Raw genomic sequence first — 12,639 nt, 5'->3', positions numbered from 1 at the left:
CAAAGTTGTCCAAGAAATGAATTTTGTTTTATTTTATGACTCTTTATTGTCATGAAATATTTCAGGTCTGTGCTTTCAAATGATTAGAGATTCAGCGTCCTGGTCAAGCTAAATCAACAAATTCGCTTCGTACGAATATGATTAGTTAAGTGTAATTTTCATTTACTAGCACAAGTGCTAGTGGAGTATTTGTCCACTAGGGAATCATCAACTCAGTAGTCAGTAATTAGGCACTTTCCCTCATGCAAAGATGTTCTTAGATGAAATTTTCCAGAATAAGAACCCTTTTGATCGTATACATGTAGCTTTTAAACGATTTTATTATATTTTACACATTATTAGCTTTCAAATGTTTTGGTTCGAGTTTAAGAAATGTTTTTAAAGCTGTGAAGAATTTTCTAAATGTGATTTTATCTTTATATCCCATGAATTTCGCTACATGATATGAAAAGTTCAGTACAATATGTTTAAAAATGAGGCCCCTCATTGGGGTTGTCAAAGTTATCACATAATCACAATTGGTTTGCCAATATAATCACATTATCATTTTTTAAAAATAAAATTCAAATATACTGTCCTAGATTATTAAAAACTCAAATAATCATGAAATATTTTGTATGGTTATCAAATAATACACAAAGCTTGATTAATAAAGCTGTCATTAACACTAGGAGCCTCCAAATGCCACGAAAGGGCACATTCATCTTTGGTCAGAGATTGTTTTGACGTCTGATGGCGTTTTTATGACATATTTCTATTTTTTGACGTCAGAGCGCAGTCTATGTAGATATAGATTCCACAACTACAACAAATGTGTTACGATATTTCTGCACTCGTGACAGTTTAATTTTAATATTCAAAGCGCGAGGCTTACCGAGATTTTTAAGGGCATACGATACAGTTACAGGGGAGGTAATGACGTTGCTAACGTAAAATGTTATTTTCGCGACGTCAAACTATGACATATCGGGAAAAGATGCATTTTTCGACTGATTTTTATCATTCAAACTGATTTAATTTGAAAACGAGTGCATGGACCCCTATTTTCTAAAACGGCAATTTGTTTCATTTTGCAAGGAGATTATGTGACCCAAATTTTATAAAACTGTAAATAGAGGATTTTTTTTTAATTTTGATAAACATGCAGCAAAAAATGACAGTTTGTTCCTCTTATCATGAACATTTGATAAATATGAGTTATTTCTGAATAAAAATTGCATAATTTTTAATGATACTTATAAAATACAGAAATTACCGATTATTGAACAAAAAACCATTTGTGTTTATCTTTTAAAACAAAAAAGTTATGTCTTTCTTTCGAAAAAGAAAATACGGACACAAATCTGAATTTTGAGCAAATATACAAACTTTCGACCTCATTTTACTCAAAAAGTAGCACATGAAGGTATATTTTTTATTACATATTTGATTTAATCAGGTAAAAAATAGCCTATATGCAAATTTTCATCCACTTGTAAATACAGGTTCAAAACTGTATCGTATGCCCTTAAATATTTTATAAAATTTAACTGTCGAGAGTGAAGAAATATCGTAATACACGAGTTATAGTGGTGTAATCTGTTTCTCTAATGATTTTTATCCTTCTATTTCAAAAATTTGAAGAAAGTTGTGTAATTTTTATATGACGTCATCACACATGGTCGCCTTTTTGATGACGTCACAATAGGAAAATTCAGAAGGAAACCAAGAAAATTAAAGATACCAAAGGGACAGTCAAACTCATAAATCTAAAATAAACTGACAACGACATGGCTAAAAATGAAAAAGACAAACAGACAAACAATAGTACACATGACACAACATAGAAAACTAAAGAATAAACAACACGAACCCCACCAAAAACTAGGGGTGATCTCAGGTGCTCCGGAAGGGTAAGCAGATCCTGCTCCACATGTGGCACCCGTCGTGTTGCTTATGTGATAACAAATCCGGTAAATAGTCTAATTCGGTAGGTCACATTCATGAAAGGGAAGGGGATTGTAGTTACGACTTAAGGAACATATCCGATATCCTTTGTGAAACGGTTTTTCCATAACGGTCAACCAACTCGTGATGGCGTCCGTAAAATTTACGAAGGGATGATTTCAACTGCACCATTTGGAACTCTTGGTTTAATAGCTTCATTGTGAGCAGCAACCCTCTATCAAGAAAATCATGATAGGAAATGCAAGCACGGGAATATCGTATCAATTGGGAGATATATACCCCGTATGCAGGTGCTGCTGGAATGTTGCTACTTAGAAATATTCACAATTGGAAAGCTGAAATCATCTCTTTTGTTGTAAAGTTTTGTTTTTAACCGACCCTCATTGTCAATTTCTAGATGAAGGTCAAGATATGAGGCCGACTTGACTGTATCTGTAGTATCCTTTATCTCTAGTTCGATGGGATATATGCGTTCCACATAGTCACCACATTTTGAATTATTTAGTGAAAGAACATCATCTATATAGCGGAAAGTAGAGTTAAAGGATATTGCTAACTTCTTATCTTTCTTCCTAAGAAGTTCCTGCATGAAGTCAGCCTCAAAATAATAAAGAAACAAGTCGGTAAGAAGAGGGTCACAGTTTGTTCCCATTGGAATGCCGACAGTCTGTTGAAAATCACGTCCTCCGAACGTAACAAATGTGTTGTCAATCAAGAAATCAAGCATCTTGATAATATCAGTTCCAGAGAATTTTTTGTTTGAATCAGAGTGATCCTTTACAAAGTAGGATTTATCCCTCCCTAAGACAAGATACTTGTATCTACATTTGCCATTCTATTTTATGAAGCGAAGCAAAACCAACTCTTTCAATTTGTCTTTTAGTTTTGAATGTGGAATACTTGTGTAAAGAGTAGAAAAGTCAAATATTTTAATACGGTTACAAGATGAAAGAGAGTTAGATTGTATGTACTCTAAAAGATCTTTGGAATTTTTAAGTATCCACATCTGATTCACGCCACCTCTAGAATATGCAGTTTCACAATAACTTTGAAGCCCGTCTTTGATTGCTGATAAAATAGATGTTAATAATTTAGAATAAGGTTTCGTGGAGCATTTGGAAGACCCAGCAATATACCGTTGTTTGTAAGGACACTTATGTAGTTTAGGTATCCAATACAGTGATGGAAGATCTAGTTCTTCATCTTTGGTTGAAATTCCAAAGGAACATAGAACAGACCTATGATTATCCAGGATTTCCTCTTTGGTAAGTGACGTGAGAGTATATGTTGAGTTTCCAAGTGAATTGTCAATACCTAATTCGTTTATCAAACCGTTAATGTAATGAGTTTTACACACAAAAATGATGTTGTTTGGGGCTTTATCTGCGGGGACAACAACATATTTGTCATGGAGGATTGAAGGATAGGTGAAAACCTGTCCAAAGGGAAAGGACGAAGCTTAAATAGGGAGATTAAGGGAGCAAATATTTAGTTTGAACTGTAAGGGATTAGTCCAGGATTAAAAGTTGCATGTTGAATCAAATGCGATATAGAATGATTTGTAATAATCTACATATGACGGTTGTTTTCCGTTTGTTCTGTTGTTTGATTAAGTCTCACATTCAATTTCGTAAAATGTTTTGGACTTTCGCATTTTTTAACTTCCCTTGGAGTTTAGTATTTTTGATATACTTTGTTTATAAGAATTTTGCGCCCTAATCCAGGGTCAACACTTTCCATTTTTATGTGTGGATTGCAATCTTGCTTCCCTAAAAACAAACACAAGTCCTACAAAAAATTCCACCAGATGTCAAAGCAATCTTGGACAAATAGAATTTGAAACAATTTCCTGCATTTGTGTGTACTAAGGATATGAATTTACAACTGCAGGTACTCTCAGATCTGTACTTAGTGTCTTTTTGTTGTTGGAATGAATACGTGTCCGTTTAGATCGACGTTGTATTTTTGTTAGCTGTATTTCTATTTGTATTCATCTGATGAGTTAAGCCTTTTCAACCATTTTATAGTGTGTTCTTGTATCATATTGTTCATGTCAGGTCCTGTAATTTAGCCTCCAATACGACATGGGGTTTTCTCATTGTTGAAGGTCGTGTATTTGCCTATTATTGGAATGTGTGAAAATATGAAACAATATCATGGTTCTATTAATTTCGCATCATTTATACCAATATTGTCTTTTTGTAGCTTCCCATTGTTTAGCCGAATTTAAATTAAAAATACTAAAAAAGGACCATATGATATGATAGTCATAGGTTCAGCTCTCTACCAGTGACCAATGACGTAGAAGTTAATAACTATAAGTCACCACACGGCTTCAAAAATGTTTAAAAAACATTACACAAAGGCCTCGGACCAAAATAAAAAATGTAAAAATTCTTACAAGAATTCTAAGGGCATAATTATGTACAACAGAATAAATTAAAAACAAGTATGACATACAGAAACATAAGACAACAACTAAATTTCAAACTGCTGACTTGGGCTATAATACTTTAAAAATTAAATTAGGTTTGAAAAAAATAGATAATAGAATGTAAGACAGAAAAGATATAACGTTGTTTTTAGTTCACATTAAGAATACATACATCAATACATCAATTAAGAAAATTTTCGCCCTTCGTGCTTTAAGAACTACCTATTCATTCGGAGGTGTTTTTCACTTTAATGGTTTTAAATATAAAATCTATCTACTGAATATGGTTTGAAATTTACAGCTCCTTTTAACTCTAATGAGTAACTTTAGATAATAAAAAGCAGTTAATATTCAAATTGGACAGAGTGATGGGAATGGTGTATGAAGCAAGGTGTATGGTGTAATTATATATGATAAAATTTAATGAGACCGTCTTGCGTTTGTATTTTGTTTTTTTGGTCCAAAATATTCCAGAGAGCTAAAAATTTATAAAGAAAGATCTTAGTCATTTCGTTTTGAAAAAATCCACAAGTAACAACAAATCTCAAAATATAATTTGTCTAATTATGATTATAACACAATGTTCAGTGCTGTACCCCCATTTTTTTAAATATACCTATAATGTGTGTTTGTTTTGCTCACACATCGTTGTCAATATAATGGAATGTATTTGTCTGTCATACAAGTAAGAGGTTTAGCTATATATAAAACAAGTTTTAATCCACAATTCTCTACATTAAAAACAATGCATTTACCAAGTCAGCAATCTGACAGTTGTCATCTATTCGTTTGATCTTTTGAATTTGCGATTTCATTACGGAGTTCGGTATTTTTTGTATTTTCATTAATTGCATACATTACTTAATAAAGTATCCGATTATTTATAAGTATCATAGTTTACGAATCAATTGCAGGTCATGTGTCTATAGCTATATACTACATCATGTCCGTTTTTATATCAATATATAAAAGGGTATCTGGTGTAAACGATGATAACGACAACAACTTGCTAAAACAAATAAAGGCTAAATGTCATCTAAGTCAAGAGTCAAGATACAGTAAAATTTCTGTACAATATGTTTATCTTTTACAAAATCGAACCGCGTGTAAATAGTTGTGAATAAATTAAACTTAACAGAACCTATGAAAGACAATAACAATCAAAACCAAGGAGTAAACAAAGACTCACACACCAAAGGACCTTTACATCAACTGTTATAAATAATAAATAAGAGACAACACGAACTCCTCTAAAAATCGGGAGTGAAATCAGGTGCACCGGAAGGGTAGGCATTTCCTACACCGTATACGGCACCCGTCGTGTTATTTCTTTGTTTAGTTCGGTAATGATGGAAGGTTTATTATGACTGAGGAAGAATATCAGATATGTTTTCTGACAGACTCTTGTCATAATGGCCAATCAGCTCATGATGACGACCGTATAATTTCTTAAGTGATGACTTTAATTTGATTGATTCATAGCCCATTAGAAACTTTTGACAAAGCAGTATTCCTAGTTCAACAAAATCAACGTACTTTGAGCTAGCTCTAGAGTAACGTTTCAATTGAGACACATATACTCCATATTCTGGTGCCGCTGGGATGTTGCTACATAGAAATCGAAAGATGACTATAGGAAAATTAAAATCATCGCGTTTGTTATAAATTTTGGTATTCAACCTACCATCAGTAGTCATTTCGAGAAAAAGTTCTAAATATGAAGCAGATTTATCTGTGTCGGTAGTTTCATTATTTTCAAGTTCACCTGAATATATAAAATGTAAGTGATCATTGAATCTATTATTATTAAGAGACAGTACACAATTTTTGCTACCAACACAAAATTTGTTGTTACTTTATGAAAAAGGCTTTTGTCTTGATAATCGTAAGCATGGATAACCAGAAACTGCTAATCTGTAAATTGTAAAACCATTTTTTACAAAGGTGTAACATGATGTAAACATTATTTTTCTGGCTTTTTAACTTCTAATTAGGAACAAAAAATGGACTAAATTATCTAATCAGTCGTATGACAAAATTAGATTATTCAAAACTGTAACGGGCGAAAACATTCCCAAAGAATCTGTTTATCATATTGCCGAGCAAAGGTTAACGCTGTATATCTATATAGCATAAACAAATTTACGCTACTTGTAAAGCAGGAGCATTTTTCCCTTTCGGAACACCTAAGGTCCCCCATTGTTTTTGTAAGGGGTTCGTGAAGTTAAATCTTTAGTTGCGGGTAGTATTTTTATTACTAATATCTTGTCTTTCTTTTAACCTGGTGGTTTTTTTTACTTTCCCAATGTCTGTAATTTATTATTTGTTCAACATGTTTCAAAAGATTCAAATTTTTTTTATGTATAGATTAGACCGTTGGTTTTTCCGTTGGAAGGTTTCACACTAGTAATTTGGGGGCCCTTTATAGTTTGTTGTTCGGTGTGAGCCAAGGCTCCGTGTTGAAGGCCGTACAATGACCTATAACGTTTTACTTTTATTAATTGTTATTTGGATGGAAAGTTGTCTCATTGGCACTCACACCACACCTCTTATATCTATTATGAGTTGAGAAGTAAGAACAAAATTAAAGCAGATCTCGTTGAATCGATTAGTTTTTGTTCAGTCACAACATAGATTTGTAACAAATATCAAATAGGACATAAAGATAAAGGTTATTTGATAATTTCTATCTATATATCCTTGATAAAAACGAATAACTCGAATATTACTCGTTTTATATCAAATATTTTGCATTACAATTCACAATTCAAAAGTAATAACTATTACAACGTTTTATCAACACACAATGTTGGCGTTTTATTTTCTTTTGTTGGCATCAGCGTACAGTTTTCTTCTAGAGAATCCACAAGGAAATGTAGGGACAACAATCACAAATCAGTACCTTACAATATCTAAATTTTATGAGGAGATGAAGTTCCAGCAAGCAGACACAGCAAACGTGCATCGAGAAACAATAAAACTTCGACATGATACGGACAACTCTCTTACGTTGCTTACTTCTCAACTGCAACAGAAATTTGATCTTTTTGAAAAGAAGTTGGCTGATATTGCAAAACACAACGATTCTAATTCGGATTTTATTAACTTGGAACAAAAGTATATTCAGTTAGAACAAAAGTATTCGAATCTTGAACAGAATTATATCACACAGGGACATGAATTAGCGATGTTAAAGAACACTTTACAAACTAATCACAATACGTCAATTAATGATTTAGGAACGCAAATTAAGACTTTACAGACGAATCACAATGCGTCAATCACGAATCTAGGTATTAAACTGAAAAATGTTGAAAAGAATCAAAATATTCATTTCGTTGATGTTGAGTCGAAGATGCGCTCAGCAACCATTATGAATAATCACACTTTTATACATTTACAGCAACAGATAGACAATAGCACGGAACAAGGTATTTATTGGTAATTGTAGATTTAAATAAATTTTAAATACAATTGCAATTCAAAGAGTCACATAACTCGGGATAAGTTATATCTTATAGATTTTTTTTGCGGATCCTATAACATTCAGGTTTGAATCTGGCTCCTTACCTGGAAGTTGAAGAAGAAGAAGAATCTACATTTAACACAAACGATGTTCTACTTTTGGTAGTTAACACAATAATATGTTTTTAGGTCGATCAAATATTTCCTTAATCAACCTGATCTATTCTGTTATATGTTGGAGCAACTTTTAAGATTGAAAGATTTAAGTTCACAGTCGCCTTTATTGACTTTTAAACACTTAAAGTACTTAATTTTAACACAAAAACTACAGGTAATAATTTAAGTTATAAATTCAATTATATGTATATTAATATCTAAATAAGAATGTGATTGTGTAGTTTAGATAAAACAGTATTTTTATTCAAATATATTGAATTCGATTAGGCAACACGCAAGGTTTATTGCTATGATACTGTAAGGGGCAAAATTGTCAGTAGGAAAAGTAAACAAGATGTGCTCAATTGTTTATAACTTAATGACTCAATTAGCACATGAACTCCATATCAACCTGGCTACATAGAAAAATTTCATTAATGAACGAGGACTTTCATCTTTATACATGGAGATCGATATCCAACTTTTTATGATGGTAATTAGCTTAAACATGTTCTTTTTTATAATTACAATGAACTACCAATTTAAACAAACGTAGGACTTAAATGTAAAAAAAAAAACGACCGTTTAAAAATATTTTGATGAACTAAGCGACAAATAACCATAAAAAAAACCCAGACATATCCTTTAAGATCTAACTAAAGAAGATGGCGGTATTGGTGATGGATATCGCCTTTTCTCCCATTGCATTTTTTTACTAGTGAAATGAATACCTTAAAGTTACTGGATGAGAATAATCTGGAAATTGTGTTATTTTCTCAAGTTTAGTGAATTAAGGAATACATCGAAAAGATTAAACATTTTTATAGGTGCATTATATTATAATCGATGAAGTGGATTCTTTCAAATAACTTGCCTTTCTTTTTCATATATAAAGGCCTTCCATTTTTATATCTATTGTAAATATGAGGATTATCAAAATATAGGATATACAATGTACAATTAGACGTCTGACATGTCATGATAAACATTTCTTACATAATTCTGAATTTCACATATTCGTTTTTTCTTTCATTTTAGTGGCAATGACTGCACATCCTTCATCTAACTCGAACAAGGCTGGTATTATTAAGTTTGACAACGTCGCGTTCAGCGTTGGCATCAAGAACATAACAGCGTTTAAAAATAGCGGGAAGTTTGTATGTGAGAAGGAAGGACTATACATTTTGTCTGTAAAAATCTACTCCAATACCAATGGTGCTCATTTTTACATTTCCCTAAATGGTAATACTATATCGTACACAAAGATTAGTTTTAACGGCAACCATCCTTCCGCGATGGAAAATACCAGTACTGCTGTTCTAACAGTACAGTTACGACTTAATGACAGTGTGTGGGTCTTTTATCCACGTGCATCTCATGTTGCAGGCAGTGCATGGTCAACATTCACAATTGTTAAAATTAAATAAGATAAACTGTATAGCAATGTTACTATCCCTGTAATTGTATATGAACAAGTAAATACGAATATAAACATACCTTGAAATCTTATGATGAATATTTACAATCAATTTACTTTATATTTTCATGAATAAACGATGGAATGCATGTACAACTTATAGTATGGGGCTATCCTAAGTGACACCACACTCCAAGTAACTAGATGCGTTGAGTATTGGAGCGTGAAACTTTAGAGAGCATCCAATTCTTGGAGTGTGAAAAAGCACAGACAAAGAGAGAGGCGGGAGAAGGGAAAACAAAATAGTAGTCGAAAGTTCTTACTCTAACGAACAATAACTTCACTAAACCAACACACTCGGCCAACAAACTAATGCTATCTCAGAGAGAGAAAGATTCAACCTCCATCCTTAGATCAACTGTATCTCGAAATATCGTGAGATGTCGCTTAGGATATGGGCTATCCTAAGTGACACCACACTCCAAGTAACTAGATGCTTTTAGTATTGGAGCGTGAAATTTCAGTTAGCATATCCATACTCTCAAAATTGTTACCATTGAAGCAAATCCCTATTCGTTTATCATACCTTATGAACTATCAATCCCAAAGCTCATAAAAACAAAACCCTAAACTAACCAAAACTAATTCCTTTAACATATGTGAAAGACAAAACCATGAAATTTATAGTAGTTTTTTTCATAAACTGTAACGCTTAATCTGGTTATCATTATACGCCGTATTGTCCGATAATTGTCTCATTGCCAATTACTTCACGTTTATTGTTATCAGTAAGTAAATAAATACAAAATTAATAAATTCAGATTTATTCATATATATACAAATCTTCAGCAAACGTTAAATACAATACACTGAAAACCATTTTAATACAAATAACACACTCTTGAAAAATGAGAAGTTAGATAAATGCTGAAGACAATTTGGTTGTGTCACCCACTTTATCAAATACTCTCTCAGCTGTTTGAGGTGAACGAGCAATTTCCTTAAATATGGAACCTACAGAGTTGTCTACAAAGTTGTTTATCATAGAATATCTTTCATAATTTTTTTGGGAGAACCAGCCTACACGAGTCATACATTTTCCCTTTAAAATTGCCTTTGAAATGTTTGAAATAATTTTCAATATTAACCCCATTTTCTCACCATTCTAAAACTTCTGCAGAAGGATTTAGTTCCCGCCAAGCTTCTAAATGTTTGTGCAGATTTCCTGCGATAAAGGATTCTGGCTTTCTAAAAGGTAGATTTTCTGAATCAAAAATACTTTTTTCTGCTACTTCTTCTGCACGGGGAACGGAACATGTCTGTAATCCACCCAAACTTCTTTGTTTTCTTTAAAATCAATACTGCTATGGTCAAATAATGACTTCATTTCCCATTCAGATAAACCAAATTTCATTTTTTTTGGATTATAATCCTAAAATGAAAAAAAATACAGAGACAAAAATTCCCCGACCTCCATTCCGCGTGACTAACAATAAGCCACTAAGGATTATATTCCCATTGAATGACAGAAAACTTTGAAACCTTACGAAATTTTAACGATAAAACATAACTTCTTCTTCTTCAACTTTGGACACGAGTTCACGTGATGGTTATTCTCCTTACAGAATAAACAAACGCCCCTAGTTCTCCTTATGAAACTAGGGCGAAAACCTTTGAGCCGCCAATCAAATTGGCATAAAGAATGGCTTGGTGCATGAGTTGTAAATCGTTCTCTAAATTTACGTCTTTCCCGGCTAGCATCAGAACATCCTTAACAAATTCTGCCGTAAATTTCTTAAAATCTATTGACAGCTCATCAAGGGAATAGATGATCTTTTTTAAGACGTGCCATGTTTTCTACCAGAACGTCATCCGTGGATTTGAAATCAATTTATTCATTTCAATACCACGTGACACCTGTCAAATTATAACGGTAGCACCTATTATCAAAATTGATAATAATTACCTCAAATAAAATAAAATAACATCATGTTCTGTATGGAGCTCTCAAACGATGGGCTTAATTCGCGTTATAATAATTAAAACTAAGTGGTAGTTATTCTTCTATCTTAAACCCGCTAATCAAAAATAAAACTCATTCATGAACATCATTAGCTATCGAGCGCACCTTAAATTTAACAACAAACTTGCGTAATTACCTTTTACGCTTTAAATATTTCACAGAAGGTTCACCTGTTCAACCAATGCAATAAAATCAATACTGACCTATCAGTGTCAATCAACTGACGAAACATGTTTTTTCGTTGTGACTTAAATATGCTAGATAGGAAAACTTCTCAAATCGTACACATCATATCATATATAATAGCATATCAAATGTAATATCTTAAAATCACATAATAAAATCATAATTCAAACTGACTAAAAAGGGAAGAAATAAAGAGCCAACCTATAACGCACGAACCAAGTTAAAGGCGGGAAACCGGCGAAACACGTACCTCATCTCATTAAGAAATTCTGTTTTCAACAAAAAAAAGTCAACCAGCCGATTAAATATAACCAAATTTACACCGTATTTCGAGGAAAATTACGACATCGTCAAAACAATAAATGTAAATTGGATGGTATTCTTTAAATCAAACACGACAAACTAAGTTCGCTCTCTTAAGTAAAGAGACCAACATCATGAAATTAAGTCTATAGGACCAGCATCCTATAACCCAAAGACAACACATGTCTGTTCTCAAATAAGACAGGATCATCATCCTAAATAACAAGACAAAAAATGTCCGTTCAAATAACCTGAAAAAAATCCGACGGACGACATCATCCGTTCCTATACAAGAATAAAATAAATAAAAAATGCAGACCATCTGCTAAATAGGACCACCGTCCTTTAAAAATTTCGACGGACGACACCATCCGTTCCCATTAAAGAATAAAATAAATAAAAATGCAGACCATCTGCTAAGTAGGACCACCGTCCTTTAAAAAATTCCGACGGACGACACCATCCGTTCCAATAACAAAATTGAATAATTGAAAATGCAGTCGACACCATTTGCCTAAAAGTATATTAACCATATAAACAAAATTGAATATACTGACATTGAACCGATAAATGAAAACTCTGATATCTTTCGTATATAGAATATAGCACGTTTTGCACGAGCCCGGGAAAATATCTTTAAATGGAGGACAGAGGCACGTGTCTCCTCGATGACTGCAGCTCGAAATAGGATTAAAATCTAAAGGTCTC

The 12,639-nt window shown here is 32.7% G+C and overlaps 1 protein-coding gene across 1 annotated transcript; it reads left to right on the top strand.

Moving 5' to 3' along the window:
* The first annotated feature begins 7,115 nt into the window (after positions 1-7,115).
* LOC139516186 (uncharacterized) lies at positions 7,116-9,505 on the top strand. The gene is made up of 2 exons (XM_071306094.1): positions 7,116-7,812; positions 9,041-9,505. Exons 1-2 carry the CDS (start codon positions 7,188-7,190, stop codon positions 9,427-9,429), a joined length of 1,014 nt encoding a protein of 337 aa, XP_071162195.1. The 5' UTR covers positions 7,116-7,187; the 3' UTR covers positions 9,430-9,505.
* Positions 9,506-12,639: the final 3,134 nt, after the last annotated feature.

This window comes from Mytilus edulis, chromosome 3 (assembly GCF_963676685.1).
Source record: "Mytilus edulis chromosome 3, xbMytEdul2.2, whole genome shotgun sequence".
Taxonomy (NCBI): domain Eukaryota; kingdom Metazoa; phylum Mollusca; class Bivalvia; order Mytilida; family Mytilidae; genus Mytilus; species Mytilus edulis.
The sequence above is the reverse complement of the archived record's forward strand: the minus strand, read 5'-3'. Positions and strand labels throughout refer to the sequence as shown.